General features: G+C 41.0%; 4 protein-coding genes across 4 annotated transcripts; 2 read left to right on the top strand and 2 right to left on the bottom strand.

Annotated features, from left to right (window-relative positions):
• Positions 1-794: 794 nt before the first annotated feature.
• Positions 795-9,116, bottom strand: LOC115628429 (NGFI-A-binding protein homolog). Its single transcript, XM_030524517.1, has 6 exons — positions 8,678-9,116; positions 3,780-4,055; positions 2,817-3,721; positions 1,282-1,373; positions 1,140-1,218; positions 795-1,061 (listed from the first exon to the last, which is right to left on the bottom strand). The coding sequence occupies exons 1-6, from the start codon at positions 9,114-9,116 to the stop codon at positions 795-797; spliced, it is 2,058 nt and encodes a 685-aa protein (XP_030380377.1).
• Positions 9,117-11,494: 2,378 nt separating this feature from the next.
• Positions 11,495-15,054, bottom strand: LOC115628428 (protein masquerade). Its single transcript, XM_030524516.1, has 7 exons — positions 14,469-15,054; positions 14,263-14,418; positions 13,412-14,204; positions 13,197-13,354; positions 12,217-13,141; positions 11,881-12,158; positions 11,495-11,817 (listed from the first exon to the last, which is right to left on the bottom strand). The coding sequence occupies exons 1-7, from the start codon at positions 15,052-15,054 to the stop codon at positions 11,495-11,497; spliced, it is 3,219 nt and encodes a 1,072-aa protein (XP_030380376.1).
• Positions 15,055-21,441: 6,387 nt separating this feature from the next.
• LOC115628390 (ero1-like protein) lies at positions 21,442-24,272 on the top strand. Its single transcript, XM_030524474.1, has 4 exons — positions 21,442-21,811; positions 21,882-22,145; positions 22,813-23,492; positions 23,547-24,272. Exons 1-4 carry the CDS (start codon positions 21,656-21,658, stop codon positions 23,905-23,907), a joined length of 1,461 nt encoding a protein of 486 aa, XP_030380334.1. The 5' UTR covers positions 21,442-21,655; the 3' UTR covers positions 23,908-24,272.
• A 145-nt stretch (positions 24,273-24,417) lies between these two features.
• On the top strand, positions 24,418-26,421 carry LOC115628427 (cilia- and flagella-associated protein 298). Its single transcript, XM_030524514.1, has 4 exons — positions 24,418-24,925; positions 25,245-25,514; positions 26,225-26,341; positions 26,413-26,421. Exons 1-4 carry the CDS (start codon positions 24,551-24,553, stop codon positions 26,419-26,421), a joined length of 771 nt encoding a protein of 256 aa, XP_030380374.1. The 5' UTR covers positions 24,418-24,550.
• The last annotated feature ends 734 nt before the right edge of the window (positions 26,422-27,155 follow it).

Raw genomic sequence — 27,155 nt, 5'->3', positions numbered from 1 at the left:
GTTGAAATAAAATTTCGCACTTTCAAAACATACTTATTAAAGTATATCGGACGCTCTATACTCAGGATTTCGAATACTACTGATACTGACTCCTTTAATTAAATCAGTACTGGGAAGAAATTTCCTATTGCCTTGAATTATTTATTTTACCTCTAACAGACCTTAAGGAGGCAACGTTGGATGGATATTGGAAGAAATAAAGCCAGCGGTTGCAATACCTTTCTATTGCAAGCAAAAGGACCACCATAAGCCAAAAATATTTAGCACGAGCACGGCTTACATATAATTAGATTATGTGCCAATTCCACAAAATGGTTCTTAAATTTTATATCAAACTGATTTAACATATGTATTTTACGCTTTGATATATGTTCCTTTTTAATAAGATTAATCTGTTAATTATAAATATTCAACACTTGTAGTAACTCTAACAACTGCTTTTTTTTTGTGAATTTGTCTCAAGGATTTGAATCTAGGAACGCAACCCCCCTCTTAAGCGAGCACTAGGTGTATAATATTCGTTAGTTACATGAATATGGATATATGTATGTATATACATTAACTAATTCATAATTTGAAGCAATCAATAAAAGTGGTTAGAATAAATGTTAATTTTATTAGTTTATTTTAGTTGCCTTATTTACTATACAGATCACAGTGATAACTTAATATACAGTTATGAGCTGCCAGGCTACTATATCTAATCGAGTTGCTTTACAATACAGATAACATAATTGAATAAAATTGCACTGAAATTATTAATATAGAAAATCTATCTATTTGTTGTCTTCGGTCTACACTTCAGGCGATGCGGCATTTCGTTTTAGGGTCAAGACCTCTGTCAAAGTGGGGCTTAAGGCTAAGGCGGGGTTCGCGACGGCGATGATGTTGCTTCCCGCAGCCGATATGACCTGGACACCGGCGAGTGTGGTGGATGTGCTTAGATCCACGGACTCAACTGATTCGGTAGCATCGTTCTGTTTTGGAAAGTTGGACTGAGGTATGGGAGACCTCATGGAATGAGCTAAAGCAGTGCATCTGTCATTTTCCGCACCATTGGCCTGCGGGAAGGTAAAAACTCACTTTACTTAGGATACTTTTGGCAGAAGTTTCCCAGAGATTCTCCAACACATACTCACTGGCATTGGCGGCGAACTCGAGTTGCTAAAGGAGAAGCGCGAATCATTGTCATTGTCCTCGAAGTCGGCCTTGCCCAAACTAAAGAAGAGGAATACATAATTAAGTACATATATTCTTCTATTGGGTAATTCACATACTTACGAAAACTTTGCTATTTCCGTCAAGTCAAACGGCGGCTTTGCAAACTTTTGGTACATGGCGAAGAGATTGTAACGCGAGTCTTCCACCGGCTCCTTCAGATGATTTGCAATGAGATTATTTGATAAAATATCTGGTAACGTTATTAAAAGCAGGAGCTTATCTCGGCAGGAGGCAGAAAGGTTAACGATTCGCCAGTAAGAATACACGAAAAGCATTTGTTGTTTTTATTGAAAAGCGGATATTTATTTATTTACGGATTTATTTGGAGATATACGCCATATTGCAGAAATAACCTACTAACTAAATAACTTCAATTACAATAATTCAGCAATAATTTGTTTAGGATTTCAAGCATCAGATCTATCTTTTGCTACTCTAATAGATATAGGTACAATAAAAATGTAATTGTTTAGATACTCTAATGAAAGGGAAGTATTATACTTGTAAGACAAAGAATTGAGGAAAATATCTAGGTTAAAATTTTCTTGGAATACCAGCAACTACATTGTCAGACAAATATCTAAAAACGATTCAACAATAGATCGATGTTAAGAAAGAAGAACTAAGTATAAAATGGAAGCATACAAATACACGAGTACCTTCTGAGATATTAAATAAAAATAAATCGACATCGAAAATTATAAGACAAAGAATTAGGTAAAATATCTAAATTAAAGTTTTCTAGAAATACCAGGAACTACATTGTTTTATATGTCAGACAAATATCTAAAAACGATTCAACAATAGATCGAAGTTAAGAAAGAAGAACTATGTATACAATAGATCACACGGACCGTAAATACACGAGTACCTCCTGAGATATTAATCATTCAGAAGATCATTTTCATATGTTAGTTATATGTTTGAACCGTTAAAGTATATATCATACCAACAATAAATCGACCTAGACTTGTTTCATTACGAAATGGTTTGATTAAAATGCAAAGTAAAGAAATCTAAATACCACAGCCAGAGATTGAAATGATGTGGATCTGAAGTCGAAGTTTGTTTAAATTGAAGATCGTTATTGAGAGCTTAATAGAGATCATAATTCATAACGAACAGAAACTGTACCATGAAGTGGTCGTCGATCACAATTTTCCGCTATATACTCAACCAGTGGGTTATTCTAAGTAGCTGGGAAAGGTTAGTTGTAACTAAATTAAAAACAAATAAAAAATCTAGTTACAATAAAACTTTTATGCACTGTTATTCATTTGTTAAAAGATGATGTATGGTTATAGGGATTATGAAACTTAATACCACCACAATACAATACATTGCATGATGACTAATTTACAATAATGCCGACACCTCCTAGATGGTGCAACCACAATGAGCGCCCTATGCCATTACACCTAACCAGGTCGCTGCAAATGTTAGTAAACCGTGGATGAATAAGCTGCAAAGCAAATATTTGTTAGGGAGAAAGTATGCTTTCTCAAGCTTGAAAGCCTTGAAGCAAAAGCAAAGAAGCACTTTATCAGCCGCGTCAGTTGCGTCAGTTACGGCTCTACAGAATCATTCTTTCTTACCCGGCTTACGTCCATGGGCAACTGTGCTGCCTCGGTGGAGGAGAGTCGCTGGCGCTTTGGAGGCAAGGCAGCGTCACTCGACTCGCAATCCACGGCCATGCATGTGGAGCGTTGTGTGCCCTGGGCGTGTATTTGTGACAGCAGGCCGCCGTAGCGGGCAATGCTTGCGGAATGCCCAAACCCAGCGTCCTTGACAATCTGACGGGCCAGCGGGAAGAGTTCATCTCGACGCGTGAGAAGCGCCGGCACCAAACGGCAGAGCTGCGCCGCAGCTTCATTGACACACACCTCGTGAAGCGTTAGAGGCTTCTCTGGTCGCCGTTTGCAATCGAAACGGCCGTAGATGGCCGAGTACTTACGGATCTCGTCCATGCGGCGCGGGTCATGTTCACTCATAGCCACCACCTGTTCCAGCTCACGTGTGGTTCGCTTTTTGGATGTCTGGGCACGAGGCTCTCGCTGCGGCAGCTGCCGGGCTATCTTCTCGGCCCCGAGGGTGATGCGCTGCACTTGCAGCTCGGTGAGCACCGGGGTCAGTTGTGGGGAGCTGGAGGAGACTTGGTGGGCGGTGCTAGCAACGGAAGCGGGGCCCGTTACAGTGCTGCTCGTTTGCTGCGGCGTGCTAAGCTGCAAGGGACTAGGATTGCAGGACAAGGTTGTGGGCAGAACGAGCGAAGAGTGGGTCTGGATGACGGGCACGGACATGACCGGTGCACTGATCTGTGTTAGTAGGTGTGCCGATGCCGCTGCTGTGGCCACGGCGGCACTTGGCTGGGCGGGATTTAATAGAGAGCTGGACTGAAAGGTGCTGACGGGGTTAAAAGAGGGAAATTTACTGCGAGGTAGGGCTGGCGTCGTATCGGGATTGAAGATGATGGAGGGCTTTGGCGGAGTTTCACAGAGTCCTGAAAACATGTCATGCTAGCTTAGTAGAAATAACAACCAAGGGCTATAAGAACTTACCGCTAATATGCGGCAGCATGGGACCCTGGAAAAGCGCCGGATTGTTCGCCCACTCATGCAGCGCCTTCTGCAGTCGGCGCACGTGCAATGGCTTGGAGGCCATGCCTACCAGCGCCATAATCTCCAGGAACTCCTCCTCGCCGGCATCGTACAGTTGCTGCACATCGTCGCCGCCCATCTCGACCAGCGTATCGTAGTAGGCCAAGAGGCTGGCTCGCTGTAGGACTCGGTACAGCTGCATTTCAGCCTCATTGCCCGGTCTAGAGGTTGTGATCACTGCAGAAGAAGAATAAAAAGAACAGAGCTTGAAAAACTGCTTCTACCTCAAATTCTTGCTGGCTCCGCTGCCCGTTCTCATAACGTTGCCAAGCCATAAGAAAAAAACTTTAATTAAATTCGTCTTTTATATAAAAAACCTACGAAAAAAATGGTCGACGGACGTTTGGACCCTAACCCCTGTAGCTGCTTAGCAATGCACACAAACAACGGGCAAAAAAAAAAAAACACGAAAAAGCACACAGAAGGACAAGAAAGAGTTGCCCTCATCTGCATAAGCAAATTTTATATGTGTGTGTGTGTGTGTGTAGGCTCGTGTGTATGTGGCGCAACCCTTTCGTCCTCGAGTTGCGACGGCTGCGGCAAGGACTTGCGTACAGACTGACAGAGATGAAGGAAGAACTCGTTAGAAATGCGTCACGCATGCGCAGCATCATTTTAATCTTTTTTTTTTAATTCTAAATTTTTATCACTTTCAACATTTTTTTTATGAAAAATCCCAAATGTTTTCGTGTGAATTTCTGAAATTGAAATTTGTGCATCTGCCTGTGAGCTTAACTATTTTCAACTGAAATATTATGCAATTTATTGGGCCTCATTAAGGAGCCCGACCAGGTCAGCAGCTACTGTTATGGCACCACAATTTAAAGCCGTAATAGCTTCTGAGGACCTAACCACGGCCATGGACGCGGCGATGTCGTGGCATCGACATTGATGATTATGTCAAATCGTAAATAATTATGTGAGAATATTTTAGCCGAGTTGAGCGAAGACATCGCGCTAAAAAGAAACGGCCGCGCTACGCATACGACGCCAGGCATGCCTGGAACCCCCTTCTCTCTCGCTCCTTGCCGCACGATCGTCCCCATCCACATTGTTGGAGTCGTCGTAGATGCGGCGCTTCTCGGTGTGCGCTACCAACTTTAATTAATAGAAAAACGAGCTGCTTGGCCAACTAAATTATAACAAAACAGGGCAAAATAAAAAGCCACGTACATTAAAACATTGCTTTTTTTCAACACTCCACTCCACTGCTCTCCACTCTTCTTTCTTTTCAATTCTATATTCCTTGGTTTGCCAGATCTGCGTCGTCGCTGGTCGTTGCGCCAATGGCAACGACAGAATCAACAACAACAACAACAACAGCAACAAGCGCATCCACCAGCAACTAGGTAGCTGTAGTTGTTACTACCAATACGTGGTGCCAATCATTAACCCCAGAAAGCACAGAGGATACATCGGCAAACAATTTCTACACCAATTTTAAGTTTGCCACGAAATTAATTATGAGAAATTAATACCAACACACCTTTAAGTAATTTGAGTCTTGTTTTTAAGAACTTCTATAAAATTCTACAAAGACGGACATAAGAAGACATATAGTCTATACGTTATGTTATGTTATATGTAATGTTAGCTCTAAATTTTCCCACTTATTTGAATTTGTATTATGAAAGACTGGATCTATAACTCAACCAATTCAAACTCAATGAGGCTGTTAGTTAAAATCTGATTGATTGGCTTGTGATTAATATGCTGTTGCGTTCTACGGGTTAAGTCCTACGAAAGCCACTCTTCTTTTCTATTTGCTGCCTCTATTTAACGCGGGCACAATCTTTACGTAAGTTGGCGCTTGTTGCGACCAAGGGGGCAGTGGCGGGGTGGTTGCGTTTGCAGAAATAAATAAATGAGACGTGATTTCAATACACAAATAATGTGCCCCGCCACATTTTCTGGCTGCGGCTTCTTGGCGAGGCCATCATCACCACAGCCTATGGCCGTTTCTTATACTCGCTGGTGTTGTTGTTGTTGTTGGTGTTGTTTTAGTTCTTGTTGAATTTTTTTATTTATTTAATTTTCAGGATTTTTTGTTGTTGCTTCTACTGCTGCTGACCAGTCTGCAACTGCTACTGTTAATGTTGCCTGGCTATGTTTGTTGTTGTGTTGCAGGCCGCCTCTGCTGGCCACTGTTGCTGTTCTTATTGCCGTTGTTGTTGTTGTTGTTGTTATTGTTGTTGTTATTGTCATTTGCTAAATATGTTGTTTTTATGCTGCAAATGGCAAAAATGGACAAAAAATTAACTGCAGGAGCTTTTTAGTTGGCACTTGAAAGCAATAATGACATTCGACGCCACATACCAAGCAACAGCGGCAGACGCAGACACTGTCCCCCAATGTCCCCCAATGCCCGAAGGCAGGCAGGCAGGCAGGCAGGGACGGGCAGACAGAAAGACAGACAGACAGACGGGCCAGAGATGCTTACGATGCGCCATCGTGTGGCTTGTGAGTGTGAGTCTGTGTGTAAGCGAGTGTGTTTGTGTGTGTGTGTGTGTGTGTGTGTGTGTGTGGGGAGTTTGCGTGGACATGGACATGGACATGGACCAGTCAGTCAATCGTGCGATTGCTTCGATTGCGACAGAAACAGAAGTCAATGAGGACGCGCACACTGGCCAGGCCATGGTGGAGAGCTGCCAATGGCAAGTAACCGAAACTATTTCTCATATACAACGATAAATTAAAACCGAGTTTTTAAACGACCAAATTCTTGTCGATCAAAATTCCATTGGTGGCAATAACTTGACGGCAATGCCACTGAACGGTGCGTACGTGCTAATAGCCGAAGCGACCGTGTGGCGGCAGCTCCAGGACAGCCAAGGAATTCAAACGCACATCACAAAAACGAAGCACCAGCCTCACAATACCAAGCACCACAACGCGACCATAACCATAAAGCTGCAGCGCATGCGCAACGACATTTCGAAACACACGCACATAGCACAACATCTATCCACCGAATTATGTATGTATATTGGTATGTGTGTGTGTGTGTTTTCCACCCTGACTTGCTTTGGGGGTGAGTTTCTCACCGTGCCACCGCCGGCCTGAGCCTATCAATGTCAGTCCCATTTTTTTCTATAGCCCCTGAAACCTAACGGCAGGCAACAACAACCGTTATACCTGTGGAACGGGCTCATCTCATTGGCGCGCTCCTCAGGCATCTGCCATTGCTACCTAGTCTAGGAGAGCTACTGAGTGTATAAATAGAAATAAATGACGCCCAGTCTTGAGTGATTTTTTTTTCTGGGCTGTTCTGCAAAGCTGCACCAAGGAAATGGAAACCGGAATTGTTCCTTCAATTCTACACAGACAATGGAAACGGCAACTTTTCTATTGTTTGTGAGAGAACTTTCCGTTACGAGAAGCAACAAACAACACTAAGTATGGGAGTGCCTTGTCAAGCTTTTGAAAGATCCATGACAAGCATAACTTTTTTGAAAATGCAAAGGTCCTTTTTGTTGAATTTAATAGTAAGAACCATGTTTCGAAATATATTCGTTTTTGCGGGAACTTGTAGAGCTCAACGATATTGAAAATATTCATGAATGTTCTAAGCCTAATCTGCGGGACAGTTGAAACAAACTTAAACTAATTTATGTATCTTTTTCATGAAAATTTTCAAATATCCGTTTGATGTTTGGCAATATTTTGTAAATATTTTTTTTTTTTTTTTTTTGATCAAGTATTGCACTACCAATAACATAAATAATAGTTATAGATTATAGGTCCTGCCTACCAAAATGAAAACTATGAATTTTCATAACAAGCAAAGGGAGGAGCCTGCACTGTCAAAAACAGCATATTCGTAAGAAAACTTCTTAAGAAATGTAAAAGCTATAATTTAAAGCGTCCTTCAGCAAGCTGACACATTAACTCCTCATTTGAATCATTATTTATGTACCATATGTACATAGCTGGTTCTTATTATACCTTAAAAACATTATAAAGTTATTTTCGTAATTAACTCGTAAAATTAAGACAACAAAAAGGATTTCCTCGTTATGTAGAGCACTTCAGTCGCTTTATAACACATTAGTTACTTGGGTAAATGACTTAAATTTGCCAGCCAACTGCTCATATTACTGTACACTATTCCCAATAAATGTACCAAAATTCGGAATAACTGACAGCAACAAATCCTCAATTGTCTTTGCAATTGTCATATATTATTTTCGAATCAAATTAGGAAAAATACATAAACAATTAAAAACTAAATACAATTAAATTGGAATTAAATTTATGATTGAGAAACTAACTTACCAGAGGCTACTAGAAAAACATTTAAATGTTGTTTCTTTTAAATAACCTAGCATCTCTAGTAATTCTATAAAACATATAATTGACTGAAACGACAATAATCTTCTTCTCGCCTGTCTAATCAGAAGTACTTGTAAAAAATGTATATTATTAATATTATATGAATTAGGAAAATAGTACTCTAATATAGGAAGAGTTCAAGTACTTGTATTTTGTATAGCTCTTGCTAATCAAACATTTAAACATTAACCACAAACAATTCACCTATTAATTTCAGGTTTATTTGTTTAATCAGTTTTCCCTAAACAAACAACTTTAATTTAATATTCATAATAATATTCTGTAAGCAAAATTGGTTTCATTTCCCTTCATAAGAAATTCCAATACTGCCAAAATATACAAATGCTAATTATTTAAAAATACCTAAATACTTTTCCCTATTTACATCAATTCCCAAAATTTGTTCCCGCGGAATATTTTTTGTACCAAGTATGATGGATAGTTTGAATGAAAAATGTTCCACTTACTTGTACCATTTGCGTTTCGCCCAAAGATTTTTCCTTGTGGGCTTAGAATGGGACTTGACGATGCCGACGGTGCGCCAGAGAGTGATCTTTGTCCTTCAGACAAGCCGCTGGCGAGCGATAGATTGTGGATGTCGTCTTGCTTGGCCACATCGATGGCTGTTGTCAGGAGCTGGGGCAGGGCGGGGACCGATGGCGGCGCTTGTGACTGTGCGAGGGCGGTAGGCGTGGCAGGTAGGGAGCAGGCGGCTGCTGTTGCAGAAAGGCTTCCGGTTCCGGTACTGCCGCTGCTCACGGCGCCCAGGCTGTGATGGCTCTTACTGCTAGCTGCTGGAGACGGGGCAGTTGGAGAGGCGACTATGGCAGCAGGCGTTGTCGCTGTAGATGCCGTTGTCGGCGCAGTTGTTGTTGCTGTCGCTGATGTCGGAGAATTCGTCTCCATAATTGTCCACGACTATGGCGATGTCGATGCCGATGCCGATGACAATGGCAAGAACCAGATAATAACAAACCCAATAAACTGAACTCAACTCAACGAAAACAAAACCAAAAGCATGCAAATCAAAAAATCGAAGCTAAATTAATTCAAGGGATGAGCAAACAAACAAACAAACAAACAAACAAATAAACAAACAAGTCACTGATTACACTACACGATGCACATTAACTACACTAAATATATTGAAATGCCGTTGTTCGCGTTGATTAATATTGCTTAGAATAATTTGTATTTATAAAATACGTTGCGCTTGAAAATTATATAAAATTGTTCTATAGAGAATCTTGAGAAACACACGAATGCGCGCAAGATCTTTGCCATCTGCTCAGCTCGAGGCCAGACGAACTTCTGTTGTCGCGTCTCGGCGTGGACAGCTTTGGTACCCTTTTGGTTTTGCGATGGACAGGCGACCGCTTTCGTTTTCTTCAAGGGAAACATCTTTGAGATACTTTCGAAGAGAAGAAAAACACGTACATACAATCACGCCGCAGACGGTGCGATCGGAAGGGTTAAAAGGGATATGAAAAAACAGAGACACACACACACAGACGCACACACACAGGCATACACACAAGGGAAAAGAATGCAGAGCGCAGATATTGGCGCTTCCATGTTTCACTCATGGACCAGGGTATGTTTTTTACGAACTACGCTCGCACGCATGCGCACAAATACACGCACATACACACAATTATAATGACCGAGGGTTTTCAACTGTATAGCATTTGAGCGACCGGTCTGAAAGATTCTTATTAGACACGAGTCATCATCGGAGTGTCGTACTCTGAGAGGGTTTTTTGAGCGCAGATCGAAGCCGATCCGCCTCTCACAAATATCTCAAAAGTCTTCCAAGGCTGAGTTTATGTCTCCGAATGTTTTCTTTTCAACAGAAAAAAGTTAGAGACAGCATAGCCTTTTCCAAGAATCCTTTTTCACCTTGACTCATTTCACTCATTGTGACCCGATTTTTTTCTGTCATTTTCCGTTAGAGATTCTAGAATATATTACGAAAATTAGTTTGAAATATGAATTCAAAGATGGCTTTTCTGCATTTAAAAAAACGAAATACGAACTGTTGTTCTACTTCTTACGCTTTATACATATTTTTAAGTTTATATTGCACTTATTTCTGAGGGTTGTTAAGGGTCGTTAATTCTCTGCTTTTGTATTATTATTTAGTCACTAAGGTTTCCTTTAAACTATCATCAAGTAGGAAGCAATCAGAAGGCCGTTGAACCCTGTGTACGCTGAAGATATTTTTAACCAATAGCAAAATACTTATAACATTTTCAATTCATTTAATTATCAAAAATTTAAATTTTGTCAGAACAAATTTCAGTCTGGTTTAAAGATAAATATTAAATTCAAACGTAATAAATTTAAATTACAGCTTATCACAATAAATATGAAAAATGTTGGCTATTGGTTTTTCTTTTCAAATGCTTAGAAGAAAGAAAGAAGCATAATTCTGGAACCCAATTGGCTGTGGAGCTCTGCCATATAAGTACAAAATGATTTGCACCGAGTCGTGAGCCTGATTCAACTGATCATTTCGAGGGCCGATATAATTTCAGCTTTAGAGTTGAAATTTCGTAATTGCTTTTTGCTTTTTAATTTTTTTATATATCTAGACAAAAACCAATTGACGAGATAAATGTAGAAGTGTAGTTAGTTTCCAACTCATTAAATTTTGTGTAGAAAGAATTTATTATCGTTTATGGATTTTGTTGTGTAAGTCTGTACCACTCAGAGAGGCCAACGTTTTTATTTTACACCTATAGAGAAAGTATATAGTTATTAAAGATGTTATGTGGTTAGATCATTTGATCGAGTAGTTATTAAAGATGTTATGTGGTTAGATCATTTCATCGAGTAATAAAATAATTTTTTTTTTTTATTGAAAATACACTTTACTCCCAGGGGGCTTCATTCTCTCATCGGTTTGTATTTTAAATAAATGTATTGTTTGATTTTTATTTTTGTAATTTTATATACAAATACATTTTACAAAAGGTTTTATTATTAGTTGTAAAATCTGTGCATGTATTTTAACGAATTATTCGCTCTTAAACCTAAGAACTTGTGATTGCGTCAAAGAAACGGCATTTTTTCTAATTGTTTGTATGAAAACATGTACTTATGTATTTTAAAATATAAATAAGTAAGATAATATTACACTAGGATGGGTTTACGTTAACAGTCAGAAGGAGCTCACAAAACCCCTTGCAATCGTAGACAATTCTACAAGTGGAGAACTTCTGAATAGAATTAGCTACAAGTGCGGGGTTCCCAACGACTTGGAGCTAAAGGGGGCTTGGCCACTATAAATTATTTACGCTGATGATTTGATTGATCCACCCAATAAAAGAGGAGACCTTTACATAGACGCCGGGCACATCAACTCGTCCGCAGCCAAAGCCCCACGAGACAAGGCCAGCCAGCTCAAAGAAGCCATCATCCTGGCAGACAAGCGGACCGCCGCCATCACCCTGACAAGCGTCGTGACCCTCTTCGCCGCCGGCACAGAAGCTGGAAGCGGGTAGAATAAAGATCTTTTCGGTGACCGCGTTCACCTTGCGAATGCACTCGGTATCGCTGACAATGGGAATTTCGGCCTCACGTACTCGCAGAGGAATGGGTCCGGCTGTCAAGCAAGCAGGTTTATTTTTGTCAGTTATTATCATGTTACGCTATTTTCCCAACTTACCTTCACCCATATAGCCATAGCCGGTGACTGTGCAACGCTTGCCTGCGGCATGATTAACTCCACGTGCCGGTAAGCAAACGAGACAAACCCCGTCCCGTAGCTCCGCCTGGCCATGTAGCTTCAGCAATGCAATGTCATTGTCCAGCGTCTGACTATTGTGGTTGTGGTGTATATAGGTGGTGGCCACTCGCAGTGTCTGTGCACCCGGGCTTCCGTACTTCCGTGTCAGATCGTAGTCGCCCACCCGCACATAGATTGCATCACCGGAGCGCACAATGCTGGAAAATGAGAAAGTGACCAGCGAAAATGGGAAACGGCTATCGATGGCTTACTTACTTGGTCACACAGTGTGCTGCAGTGAGCACCCATTGGGTGCCGATAAGCGCTGCGCCACACAAGTATTGATTCAGCGAATTGATTAGCGCTACTTGCCAGCACCATTCGCCGTTTTCTCCGTCCTCACCGCCAACTACTCGTGCTCTTCTACGGGAGGTGTAATTCGTCGAACGTTGATAGTATTGGCGCATTTCTGTGTCGGGATAGACAACAGCTTGGGCCTGCGGCTGCTCGTGATATGCACGCAATTGATTGCTCTCCACGCTGCCTGTGTCCACCAGGTCGCCAAGCTTGTCGTTATGGATCTGTATGGGAACAATAGCGGAGCCGAGGACCAAACGTTCCGTTGACTTGTTCAGGCTGCTGGAGTAGGGCGTGGTCAACTGGCGAGCCGAACGTTCCAGTCCATACTTGGCGCGTGCATATGAGATTAGCGAGAGCGACGGAGAAGTGTTGGTAGAGCGGCCGGTGCGTAGTGTGCCCTTTACTCCGCATACGTATTTAGAGTAGACGTGAGGCCGTGGACGCAAGGTTGTCGTTGTTGTCGTGGTTGGTGTAGTTGTAGGTGGTTGCGGGGGCAATCCCGACTGCTGAGGGCCGTAGTAGTCAGCGTAGCTGGGATGCTGTTGCACCACTGGTGGCTGAGGAGCTGGCAGTCCCTGCTGGTATATATGTGGTGGGGGTGGGACTGCCTGTGGCTGGCTAGGCATGTACGCGGAGGGCGAGTACGGTGGCGGAGGTGGTTGCTGTTGGGGCGGCTGAGGATAGGGCTGTGGTGGCCCCATGGGAGGTGGTGGCGGGTAATTGAAATAGGCCGTGTCGTTCCGGGTCTGAAACTGTTGTTTCTCAAGTATTTTACTCTTGGGTGCACAGCATATTTGTCCTGAACGCTTGCATCTGAAGAGATCGGTCATCTCGGCATTTTCTAAAAGCAAATTGGTCATTAAAAGCCTGTGGGAGAAACTTGTGTTGGTACTTACTGAAGCAAGTGAAGCTCAGCAGACTGACAATGCAGGAACCGGGGCATTCCTCCCGAGGATCAGGACTGGGAGTATTTGGAAGCACATAGGGCGGTGCTGTTGGAGCAACTGTCGGAGAAGGTGTTGGTGGCGGAAGCTTGGGCCTCGGAGCACCGGCTCTGTGGGACACAAAATACATAGACTGATGAGTGTTTAAGCGAAAGAGAGCAACTTACCTTGAGTTGTCACAGCAAACGGAGCCTTTGGCGCATGTTGTGGGTGTAGAGACCAGAATGGAGGGCCGTTCACAGAAGGCTGCCATTATATTTAGCAGACAGAAACCGGGACAGCGAGGAACTTGCTGTGGCGCCTGTGGTTGTGGTGGTGGCGCCGGCGGTGCAGGAGAATTCAATGTACTCTCCGCAAATGATATGATCTGAGAGAGTAGATCCCCACCGCCTTGGCTGCTTGATGGAGGAGGCGGAGGAGATGGAGGAACGGGTCTATTTGGCTTTGCAGCCGGCTTTGAGGCAATCTTAACCGCTGGTTTTGTGGGTGTAGCCTTTGTTGGGACCGCCTCTGATGCTGTGCCCGTGACGCAGCAACTGCCTTCGCCTGGGCAGAAGGCATCTGAGTCAATGTCGTCGCAAAATATTGCAAATATTCCATTCATGCATTCGCCCTCGCATTCTTTGAGCACCTGACCATTTGAGGTGCCAGACTTGAGCTTGTTGTTGCTAGACTCCGCCGCTTCCTCTGCTTCGTCTTCCTCCTCGTCGTCATCATCGGCCGCTGCTGCATCAGACTCAGTGGTTGTTGTAGTTGTTGGCTTCTTGTGTTTGTTTGGCTTGCCATGGCCCCCATTATTCTTGGTCCGGGCTGGTTCGGGTGTGGTACTTGTCGTAGTTGTTGTTGTTCTAGTTGTAGACGTCGTCGTACTGGTGGAAGTTGTAGCCTTTGAGGCGGCAGGCTTGCTTGCCATGGGTGTCTTTCCAACTGTCTGATTGGTTTTAAGGTTGCCCATGTGCTCTGCAATGAATTGGAGGGTGAAAAAAAGTTCGGGACCCCGAGATTGTTGATGACTTACTAGCTGGTATGTAGATATCCTTCGGCAGTTTGCCATTCGCATATTCATCGAGCGATACACAGCACTTGGTGCCCTCCTTGCACAGGCCATTGCTGGTCAGATAAGCTTCGCAGTACTCGGCAATGCGATCGGCTACGCAGACGCCGGTGCAATTCTCTGTGAATCACGGCTTAGTACGATTCGGCAGGCTTTGGCTTACAACTTACTATTTTCGTCATCGACTTTTGGGGACTCTTCCTTCTCCTTCGGCTTCACAGTCGAGGGTTTCTTGGTGGCCACGGGCTTTTTGGATGTTGCTGCGGCAGCTGTTGTAGACACTGGACGCTTCGGCAAGGGCTTGGGCTTGGGTGTGGTCGAAGTGGTTGTGGTGGTTGTTGTGCTAGGCGTAGTCGCCTTGGTCGTTGATGTGCGAAGTGTTGTTGGGCTTGTTGTAGCTGGGGTTTTTGGTGTTGTGGACCGCACTGTAGTTACATTTTTGCCTGCAAAAACGTAGTTAGTAAAATAAAAATACTGTTTTATTGAATTTATTTCACCTGATTCATTCTCGATGCAGCACTTCATGCTGGGCGAGGGACAGGGCACATCATCTAGTACTTCGTAGCAGATGAGAGTGGCGAGGGTATGAACGCATGTTCCCGGACAGTCTTTGGCATCCACCCGGTTTGTGATCGTATCTAGCAGACCTGACAAAAAGCTGCCTGCCAGAGAATCCTCTTGGGCCTGAGCTACTCGATCTTGTGCGCTAACTAGTAGAGCTAAGAGCAAAACAAGAGTACATCTCGTGCCCTGCATGTTTACGTATCTTTTTGTTTTTGTGGGGAGTAAAAGATGTGTCATTGCTCAACTTCGTATCGGTGTCAACACGTGCTCATTTCGCTGCAAGAATCTGAGTGAAGGTAGAGAGAAAAAGTGCGATAATTAGCGCCGGTCCAAGCAGTCAAAGTGAAAGTCGTTCCATGTGTCAGCTTGCTACCTGTGGCTGATGACACAGCCTCGGCAGCCACTTCTGACATAATGTTGCTGTTGCAGATAAAAATGAAATTGCCAATACCTCGAGATCAGCACTATATGACCAGTGACCTGCCAACGAGTACTTCTGAAAGAGAGCAGTGCGTCCGATAGGTGACGCAAGTTAGAAAGAGTGCTGCAAGAGTTGGCCACAATCCGAAGCTGATAAGAACCCGATCCGTAAACCAGTTTGACGCTTCGTGGAAAGCGCATAAGAAGACGAACCTTCTGTTTCTGACAGACAAATCTGCGTGCTATGGTTAGTGGTATGGCCGTTTGTGGCACAGTCGTTCCGACTTTCCGTCTTTCCCAATTCCCATTTGAATATTACGTATACGTATTGAGACGTTGCCGTCGTCATGCATGCTAAAAGCGTAAGCGTGTAATGGGCACACGAGCCACCAGCACCACCTCAGTAGCCACAACAACAACAGAAACCACTCAAGCCCAAACCATTCGTTCTTCATTTGGACTGGCTGTGGATTATGGTTTAATAAATGTATTTAGGTTGCGGAGTCAGAACAAGAATGGAAACAAAAATGTGTGCTGAAATTGAAGGTATGTTGGGCAACGTTCCAAACTGGTTCCATTTGGTGCATCACGCACCATTCCATTCTGCCTCAACGCAATGCAAATATTTGTGGGCCGTAGAAATACATAAATAAATACATATGTACATATGTATGTATGTATGTATATAAAAATAGAAAAAGCCAAACCAAAACAGGCTTACGCTTGATGGTCACTGGCTCGCGACAAAGTTAGTAATAAGCGCAACGGTATTCTTGAAACGGGACATGAGATCGATGGTGCCGTCGTCGAACAATTAACCGTTTATGCACAATAATTAAAAACATTCCTGAATGAAATAGAAAGTAAGTAAATACAACAGAAATCACACGGCCCCGTACATCTGCTCAAAACATTGCTGCGACGTATCTTAAAATCATATCTCTGGCGAAAGTACGAGCAGAGATGAAAGGAGGAATTACGTTTTGCATTTGACAAATACGACAAAGAATTGACAACATCTGTAGTGGTCAACTAGGTAGCAAATTTGACGGCTTACAACCAACGTCAATGGACAACAATCCGCGTGGGTCACGTGCCATTGCCATACATTACATTGCGGCGCTTTCTACGAGTCACACAGACCGGAAATTTCTTGAAGGGCCGACCAATTAAAACCGAAATTTAGTGCGTCGCTGCATGTGCTTAGCACTTCTCATTCTATAAGTCAGGTTTTTAGAAAGCGGCGTCAAGCAAATCTAACTGGTTTCGTTGTCTAAGATATTCTCAGTAAGTCTTTCAATTAAAATAAATTATTATTTTAATACCTACAGTCTATTATTTTCCTACCTTCAATTTTTTTAATTTTTCCAATTGCGTGGTGTCGTTTTTTGCATTTTTAAAAATGCAAATCTGGTAAATTAACATTTGAATAAGAAAGATCGTGTATGTCTATTTTAATTATTATTATCACATATAGCAAAAATTGTTATCGTCATACGAAAAATATATAATCTTTTATATATTCACGCTTTTTCTAAATTAAATTAATTTAAAACTTTTCCGAACGTTCCAGTAATTAACCGTTTTTGGAGCTTGCACCAGATAAAGTCTACTGCACTTTTTTAAATATATATTTATTTACTAGTATATCATTTAAGGCATACTTTTAAACGAAAACGATAAACGAAGAACTCAAAATAATGTTTTTTCTGTATTTCTAATAAATCCCTGCCATATTTGTTCGATTCACAAATGGTTGCTTTACTCAAAAGCTCTCTCCTTTCCCCGCCTACGCCATGCATACAAAATCCGGCACTGAAGTAGCTGCCGCCTTCGTTTTACCAAAAAGTGGGTCAAATGCATAAGGTGCGTCGCTCTGTGAGTTTGGCATGCGAAGTGTGCACGACTACATACATGTACATATGTATGTATGTATGTATGTATGTAGAAACATACATACGTACCTATACGAGTATATGTATGCACATACATATGTATGTAAATATATACGTTACAAACACTCCCAACGTTCCCAATACTGCCAGAGGCACTGCCAAGTTCTATTTGCTTATTTGAATTTCACGGTGAAATAATAAAGAATAAAAGAATTTCTTTCATTGTGACTGTGTCAATATACAACAACATCACAACAAACACAAAACGTTCAACGGCTAACGGTATTGGCCGGGCGTAACGTACGCGGTCAGAAGCTTAAGAAGGCGACGAATGCCATCGGCACACACACTTCAAAGCACAAGCACACACGCACATACTCAGAAGCACACTTCTGTGCCGTTTAAACTATTGAGATTCATTCAAATTTGCAAATAGTCCGTTTGTTTTTAAACTTCTTTCGTTTTTAGCACTTCAATAAAAGTCCCGGGCATACCACAGACTTGAGTGTTGGCACAAACGCAAACAGTTAACAGCTTACACACACACACACATACATGAATTTATACATACTATGTATGTATGTACATATATAGAACAACAAGTTATGCGACTTTTTCTTAAATTACGAGTATCTTAACGGTAACGCATAACTGTGCCTGTAGCAGAAGCGCCAATGCCATAGATGCGTGCGAGGAATTGCTTGCAATCTATGGGAATGCACCAGAAAAAAGTACACACACACACACACACCCACCTTGCCAACTGGTGCGTATGCAAAGTCTGTCTGTCACAACACACAGACAAATCACATACACAAACACACCGCTGCTGTGGGCGCAACAGGTTAATGGAATAAACAAACAAACTGTTGCGACTGCGCCTTGAAATAAGTCTTCACAACCGAGCAACTGCAATGCGCACCTTGCGAAGGCCAAAAACGAACTGACCAGCACGAAAGGTTCTCGCCGCTTGGCAAAGTGGCCGATACGGAACCACTGAGGCAGCCACAGCCGCAGCCGCAGCCACGGACAAGGCCAGGCAGACAAACGGAGAAAGTGAGCAACAGAAAATGGTTCGAAAAGAGAGCGCTGCTGTGCAGCAAGAGCGGGAGAGAGAGCATGCAGGTGGGAGAGCTCTCTTGCCACCTGTTCTGTGCAAGATTGTCTGTCTGTGTGTGAGTGCGAAGTGCTGTTACCTGTCGGTGCCATGTCTGGCAGTTTCGAATATTACAGGCAAGAGCCACAATGTGGCCGCGAGATCAAATCATTGAATTGCCACTTAACATTGTGTGTCCCTCTTAAAATACCTTTTGGCAAATTAACGGGAATAGTATGTGCGAGTGTGAGAGTTTCGCAAAATCGAAAAATTACCCCCGGAGTGTGCCCACTTAGCGGATTATATTTTGCGTCCTGCCTGCAATATTTACAAGATGTTCCCTTGTTTGCGCATTTGCATTGTTCCCATGGCTTAGTTATGCAAATTTCGGACGGGTTGCTGCACATTTCTGCAACAGCATTTCGCATATGCTAATTTGTAGGCCACCGCCTTGCAGGACTGAAGGCAAATCCGCTTCGAAAGCTGTTGACGTTGCTATGTTGTCAAACATTGTAAAATGCAATTATGAGCACGCAAATCTAATGAGCAACTAAATACGATTAGGGTTACATTTTCTTTTAGCAATGCACGCAATTTGCATATTAAGCTGATGCGAAACGCAAACCAAAATTACATGTAAGCCTTCTAAATAGGAAATGCAGCAACATAATCGCTGCGGCTTAGAGTCAATAGATCATTAGAATAGCAGCTGCCAACAGACTCAAGTGGAATAATAATCTCGAAACGACAGCTTGAGCCTAAAACGAGTCATATAAACGAAATATATAAATATAATAGTTACACGTATATTAGAAGCAAAAAATTTAAATATATGTACATTTATTTTGAAACGATCTTGGGAAATAAGTCAGGGCAAATGAATAGGAGTTCGTGATGTATTACGGGTAGACCAGCAAAACATTCGGGACTTTATTTCGAATATGTCACTACCACTGATTTATCTTTTTTATAAAGAATTGAAGCCTATTCTTTGCTTGGGGAGTTATTTTACTTCTTGAATGTAAAATTGACCGGAGATATTCCCAGGCATTTAAATAAATTTAGAAATAATTTCAGAAAGTCCGTCCAAGTTTCAGCAAAAAGAGCTGTATTATTTTCTGATCTGTAGTGGAATTGAGTATGTAAGAATATAGATTCAGATGTACAGAGTTTCTTATAATCAAGAAATTTATCTATTCTCTATTCTAAGGAAAACATAGTTTCATAGCAGATATAAAATCAAACTCTTGTTTAAGTATTTGCCATTTAGTTTTCTTCATTAAAATACAAGTATGTAAATGTTGTTACTAGACTACAGAGTATTGTGTAATATTTGCAATAAATATTTCACCGCTCTACTTGTATTGTAGAAATGATCTTTCACTTTAACAAAAGTCAGTTCTATTTGCCATGAGAAACGTTAATTAACTGTGGCATGCCAACTAGCAAACATGTACGTGTATACTCAAATAAATGGGTAGATATACAAAAGGACATCTAACGATGATGCTGCTGCTACACGGAAGTTCCCAGGCTTCGTCGCATCCTTGCCGTCTGTGCTCAAGGCAAAATCTTCACAAGACAACTTCACACGACAGGCTCAGAACGAAATTTGAATAACGGGCGGCACAAAAAATTGAAAGTGGCAAAAAAAAGTGAAAAAAATTCATAAAAAATTCATAAAAAATTGGTTAAAAAAATTATTTATCATTCCGAACGTGCCTCGGTTTATGCGTGTGAGTCTTTTTACCTGAGCAAATAGATAAGGCTGCGAGCCGCCAGATAGAGTCGCCTCTGTGGTGTGTGGTGGTGGTGGTGGTTCGCTCGCTGTGCCGCCGATCAACTGAGCGAAGCGGGCTGCGTATGCAAATTACCTATGCCAGGCCTATGCGAGCTGAGCTGAGCTGAGTATTTGTGATGATTCCTTTTCAATTCAAACAAAGCGGCGGGATCGCCTTGTCCCTTGGCCACACATGTTTATGTCTGCGTTTTTTCTACACAAGGTTGTCTATTTAGAAAAAATGATTAAACCCTTTCGTTATGTACACTTTTTTTAGTAGATTTTTCCTCGTTTTTAGGTTTGCCTTTCTTTTTTTTTTTTTTTGATGCGTCCCGTTCTTGTGATTTCACTTTTCCGTGTGAATTTAATTTTTCATAGAAGCAGGAGAATAAATAAGGAAGAAGTTTAGAAAATTATTATTTTAAGTAATTGTATAGTATATGTACTGCATGACCTAATCTATATATATGAACATACATTTGTGAGTATAAATGTTCATTTTTATAATGTATCTAGCCACTAGATGTTTTCGAAAGGCAAGACTTTATTGCGGTTATGTAATTTTGAAATATGTGTATTGCTTACGACAATTTATTATTAAGTCACACATACGGCCGCTGAACCCGTCCTATTCTACTGTAAAACATTTCACCCCGTAGTCTAATCTGTGCCCGAGAGCGATCAATTTCCATACTGAGGGGCTCAAGGGTTCACTTTCGTCGAGCGCTACGCAAAGAATGGATTGCAATCAATATTTGAGTTAATTAGTAAACGGCATCAAGAAACAATACAAGCGTTTTAACAATCAATTGATTGATAATTCAATTTCATAATTATTTAAAATGTTTGATCTAATTATTAATCATTTTTGATGGCTGTTTGTTTTCATTTAAATTAAATAGAATTTACTTATTTCAGACAACACTAATATAATGATCATGATTATATATTCTTTCACACCATAATTATTATTATATTAATTGTAATTAAAGTACTTTTTTAAAACAACTAAATTTTTAACAGGGTTATGGACCGACTATGCCACCAGCTCATAACAGATATACTACAGCAGATTTTTATGGGTGTGCCAGTAAGTATTGGTTGACATACTATTATTCTTGCTTTATATGCATTTTCTTATTAAAAAGGTATATGCCGCTAAAAATTTATATTATTATTGGCTAAGAAGAATCATATCTTCATATGTAAATTCGTTTAGCACTATATTTAAATTTAAACAAAAAAACTTAAAGTCCGCCACACAAATATGCGCTTTCTAACACTAAAGAGCTGCCATACGGGTTAAAAAATAAAAACTCTTAGGATTTATCGATAGTTATATTTCGGCCACCTTCCATCGCTACCGTAAAAGTACGTGTCCAAAATCAGCTGCGACAACCTGAAACAAACAATGTAAAAGTCTGTGCGCTCATGAAATTCGCACCTTTAACACCTAGGCGAAAATAAAACTGCAGCAGATACAATTCAGCTCTGTTGACGAGCAATTCAATAGGCTCGAACGGCAACATCCACACGACATTTTCCCAACAACCGACGCGGTCAAAAAAGTGATTGATTTTGAATTCTTTAAAACCCGCAAAAATGGGTAGTCGACAAAGAACCGTATCGAACAGGATACGGCGAAATATGCTGGCTCTGAGCCTGCCACTGCTCTTATTCATGTACTGGACGCATCAGGCAGACGGTTACTTTGCCGCCCTAGATGAAGCGGAGACAAAAAAAAACTGTTTTTGTGAGGTAAGTGGAGCCATTCATTTGAAACTGAAATCCCGTTAAACATACATACATATTTGTTAAACTTTCACAGCTGGAGGGCTCTATAAACGACTGCAGCTGCGACATTGACACTGTGGACCACTTCAACAATGTTAAGATCTACCCACGCCTGCAAAGTTTACTAGTTAAGAATTTCTTCAGGTTTTACAAAGTGAATCTAAAGCAGGAATGTCCCTTTTGGCCGGACGATAGTCGTTGCGCCATTCGCTTCTGTCAAGTGGAAAACTGTGAAGAGCAAGCCATTCCGCAGGGCATCAAAGATACAGTCGAGCACTCCAAATCGGCTGCCTTCAAGGTGAGATTATTATGGTGTAGGGGCATTCTGGGTTTATCGTGTAGCTCCCGAAGCACGTACCTCTCGTACTCGAAATAGTATGCTATCAACTCTTTAACTCTGTTATCGGAGCGAGCGCGAAGCGGTAATTACTTTTTGCCTTGTGTTGGGCATTTTAGTTCAACTAAAACTTACATACATACATATTTTTTTTATTATCTTTGCTACTCAATGGGTTGGTTTACCGTGCAGTTTATCTATCGAAGCCATAAATTTGTTTTAAGTATTTGGCTTTGAATGCGAACGTCAAGAATTGAGGGGCGTATCAAAGCGACAATCAGTGCGAGATTTAAATATATAAATAATTTAACCAAATAGTGTACAAGTGGCTATAAAGCAATCTGTAGATTTTTTTGATGACGTGTCCCACATTTTAAAGCTTTACCAAACCATCCATGCGCATCATATTTAGTCAACACATGCGACCTGTTTTTAGACAATCCGTTACACCTGGACTTGTCTGTCTTACATCACAACTGCATTAATTGATTGATCCGCCTTGTTTGACTTAAAAAACGACTGGCTTACTGTTTATTATTGACACAAGTGCGAATTCTGTTTAATGTATATACATATCTGCTTTTGATTGGCATAATTCTTAATGCTTCCGCCTGCTTCTTTATTACAGTACACTCGGGAGGCACAATCGGAGGGGTGTTCAGATGCCGAAGATTTTAATAGTGCTCTGGGCTTCTTGGACACAAGCATTAGCGATCAGGCTCACAAAGAATTTGAGTTGTGGGCTAAGCACGACGAAGCCGAGGAGGACTTTTGCATTGTAGATGATCGGGAGGATGGCGCGCAGTACGTCGATCTGCTACTCAATCCGGAACGATACACTGGCTACAGAGGTGACTCGGCGCATCGCATTTGGAAGAGCATATACTTGGAGAACTGCTTCGGGGGCACTAACGAGACGACCAACAAGTTCTCAAACTATGTGCCGCACCTGGACTTGCGTAATGTATGCTTGGAGCAACGAGCCTTCTATCGCATCATCTCCGGTCTGCACTCCAGCATTAATATACATCTGTGCTCAAAATACCTGCTCTCCGAATCGAAAGACTTTCTCGACCCGCAAGGCATCTGGGGACCCAATGTAAAGGAGTTCAAACGCCGCTTTAGCCCGGAGACAACAGGAGGCGAGGGCCCACACTGGCTGCGAAATCTGTACTTCATCTACCTCATAGAACTGCGAGCTTTGGCTAAGGCAGCGCCTTATCTACGTCGCGAAAATTATTATACAGGAATTGCCGAGGAAGATGATGAAGTAAAGCTGGCCATCAACGATTTGCTTGCCATTATTGAGTGAGTTGTGCTCAGTAAGACCCAAAAATTACTATTAACGAACTTGTTTTGTAGATCTTTCCAGTCCCACTTCGATGAAAATGCGCTTTTTAGCAGCGGCATTGCATCAATTAAGTTCAAAAGTGACTACAAAGAAAAGTTCCGCAACATTTCTAGAATAATGGACTGTGTGGGCTGCGACAAGTGTAAGCTGTGGGGCAAGTTGCAGACACAGGGTCTGGGCACCGCATTGAAGATACTCTACTCTCAAAAACTAAATCTAGCCACCGAGAGTGGGATCTGGGACAAACCGCACATCGAAGCAGATCCCATATTCAGGCTTTCGCGCACCGAAATCGTTGCATTATTCAACGCTTTTGGTCGGCTGTCAAACAGTATATATGAAATGGAAAACTTTCGGCGCGTCCTCAGATAATGGTTAGCATCTGAGGAAGGGAGTAGGCACAATTCCATTTCACTGGATTGAAAGAGCTATGGATAAACGCTCAGCGTATATACTATTTACGTATATAGTGTGTAGGGAGGACCGTAGTGCCCCTCTTAAAGCTACTAACCAATTGGCTATTTTCTCCGAAAGCCTCTTATGCTAGTGAATGTTGCTTAATCTGTACATATGAAGAACGTGTTACATCATAAATCGTAGGTTATTTGTACTTTAGTTCACAGGTGTATTTTATTGTAAGTTAGTGTATTATTTATTGTAACCTTTTGTAAGCAAACCTTAATGAAATCTTTGTGCAATATCTTAACATGACGCGAATAGAGCAACATGCAAATATATGTGCATTTGTACGTATATGTAGGTGATTTTAAATTAACAATCACGTTTTCCTCAAGCACACCACCTATCCTATCCCACCCCAGCGAAATAATTTGAAAGGCTGTTGCCATGACAAGAGATCTAGTAGTTTCGAATTATTAACAACACCGGCAATTCAGCATTATACATAGCAACCGATTTTTATTTCGAAAAACAAAAGACAGTTGAAAAAAGGAATCAGTTGAAGAATACATCTTCATATTTATTGTATCTACATTTATATCTTAAACCCGGCGCAATGGTTATCCTGCAATTGAAGCGAGGCAGTGAGAGTGAATTTTTGTATGACACTAATGTGAATGAGGAAACTAATACCGTCATACGCGACCTCATCGCCATCTTCAATGGCCGCCTTAAGATCCAGCGCATATGTTATGAAATCGAGGAACTGGCCGAGCATGGTACGATGCTGCCCAGTGAAATGATCGGATTAACTGACGAGCAAATCGAGGAGCTAAAGTTGAAGGATATCTGGGCAGATAAGTGCATACCTTCGGGTGGTTTTAATTTCAATAAAGATCCGCTTGGACGCCGCAATGGTCAGCAGCCAAATGAGGCCATGCAAAATGTATTAAAAAAAGCTATGGACGATGCCAAGGGGCTAGTCGATAAGGTATGTACTTCATGCAGCTGACATTAGGAGTTACTCGACGAATTTACAATATTTATTATTATGTCCTATATAGCGTACTTAGTTTCGACTTAATCTTATCTTTTAACGCTTATCTGTCGCTAGAAAACGAAAATAATTTTCTAAGTTCAATTATATATGAAGAAACAAATGAATGAGATTACAATTGAAAATATAACCAAAATATATACACATATGCATATTTTACAAATGATTATTTTGTATGAACAATAAAATTTGTGAATGTATCACCAGATTTTTGTGTGTTTATGCTGATCTCTAAACTACTGATGTTTCACAGAAACTAGTTAAGGCTGGGAAACCACTCACCCTAAAGTCCGTGGAGGAGGCTTTAAATATTTTACGTGGGGCCGTTACCATTGTCTATCCCATGCAACTGCCACCTCATGACACCATACGCATGGAGTTCACCAACATGGAGGATTTGAGCGGCACACAAGCGTCCAAAGACGTAATTGAACCCTCAAAGGCACAGTTGTGGTTTGCCGGTCGACAGATATTGAATGGCAAGCGCTTAAGCGAGTTTCTGGGCAACAATAACAAAACCAAGGTGAGCATTATCACAAAAAGCTATCCAATTTCTCTTAGAAGCACCACAAAAGTAGAACTAATATTATCTTTAAAGTTATCTTCGACTTCACTGTCTTACAATGCAAACTTTACTTACATAACTTGTCTACACGGTCTGGTCATTACCATTTGTTACCTACTTATTTAGTGATACATAGTCTATAAGCGCAAGCTCTGAAATTATGTAAATATGGCTTGTGGTCTTCATGACATGCTTCAACTGTTTTTTTTTTTTTTTTTTTTTTGGAAATTTGAAACAAGTTCCAAATTCTCCATACATAGACTATTTTAAATATGGATATAGTATTCCGATTTTGCTTTAATTCCAGTATACAATATGCTTTAATATTATATAATACTACATTAAATCTGGAAGATATAGTTTTAAAAATAAATAAATTATTCCAACTCCGCCATAGTTCCGACTCCGCCGGTTCCGTACAGGTCTTGCTGAAAAAAAAAGCACGTCGTCATTCTGTTTGTTTTTGTAACTATGACTCAGGCTCTGGAATACCTATATATTTTTGCATATAATTTATTCAATGCACATAATAAGTTATTGTAAGAAGGTTTATTATTAAAGTTAAAATTAGTTAGTTAAAGTTAAAGTTAGTTAAAATCCATCAAAAAAAATTGGTACTTCTGAAATTAAAACCAGTATCTATTATAATTGCAATACACTGCGCTTAGGTCGTCGTTAAGTTAAACCAATTAAGCGAAGGTACCCCGGGACGTGAACCAGTAATTTCGGAGCAAGTGCGCCGCCAAATGATGGCCGAGGCTTATCGTCGCCAGGAGGAGCTAAAGGTGAGTGCCATAAAGAATTATAAAACCACTTCGTTGCCTTGGTATTCGTATATGTATTTGTATTTGTATAGATAAGCTAAATTATAGTAATAGGTAAGGTACAAGAAAAGTTCACTATTTGTTAAAATACCTCATAGCTAATAAGTATTAAATAAATACAAAATCGATAAAGTGACTACGATGCGCTATGTAGTACGAGAACAGGTTCCGGTGCTCAGACTGTAGTTATTAATACGTTAGTTAATATTCTAAGTAAATGCAGCATTAAAATAAGACATACAATACAATATCAACCAAAGACTTCAATATTTTTTATAAGACTCCGTACCGAGCTATCCAACAGAGGCACACATTTGTATCTAAAAACATTTCGTTTTATATTTCATAAGCTCGGTATTTGACCGTAGTTTTGCAGTTCTTGATTTGTCTACGAAAATTAAGAGATAAATTGAGAACTTATAATACTTATAATACATCATGGCTTCCGGACTCGCTTTTGCGTAGAGAGTATTAGCATTCCTGAGTAATAGATGATTCTGATTCTATTCGTAGGAGTTAAGTTCTCACTCGTAAATTCCTGTACCTTCTCTGTTGTATTCTTTCATGTACAAGAGAACCAAGTTATATTTTTTAAATGCAGAATCTGTTCAGGCAGATTGTGAGTTTGAAGGCACATATATATACTATATATATAAATTAAAGAGCGTAAACAAATGTAAACGATGATTCCCGCCATTTGTGTAGATATACATAATAAATCTGAAGTATTTCTCTTCGAATCTTTATAACCGATATTTAAAGCTGAAAAGGCCCG

Source organism: Scaptodrosophila lebanonensis, unplaced genomic scaffold (genome assembly GCF_003285725.1).
Source record: "Scaptodrosophila lebanonensis strain 11010-0011.00,11010-0021.00 unplaced genomic scaffold, SlebRS2 tig00000113-arrow-arrow-pilon, whole genome shotgun sequence".
In the NCBI taxonomy this organism is placed as follows: Eukaryota; Metazoa; Arthropoda; class Insecta; order Diptera; family Drosophilidae; genus Scaptodrosophila; species Scaptodrosophila lebanonensis.
Note: the sequence above shows the minus strand (reverse complement) of the source record. Positions and strands in the feature narration are given on the sequence as shown.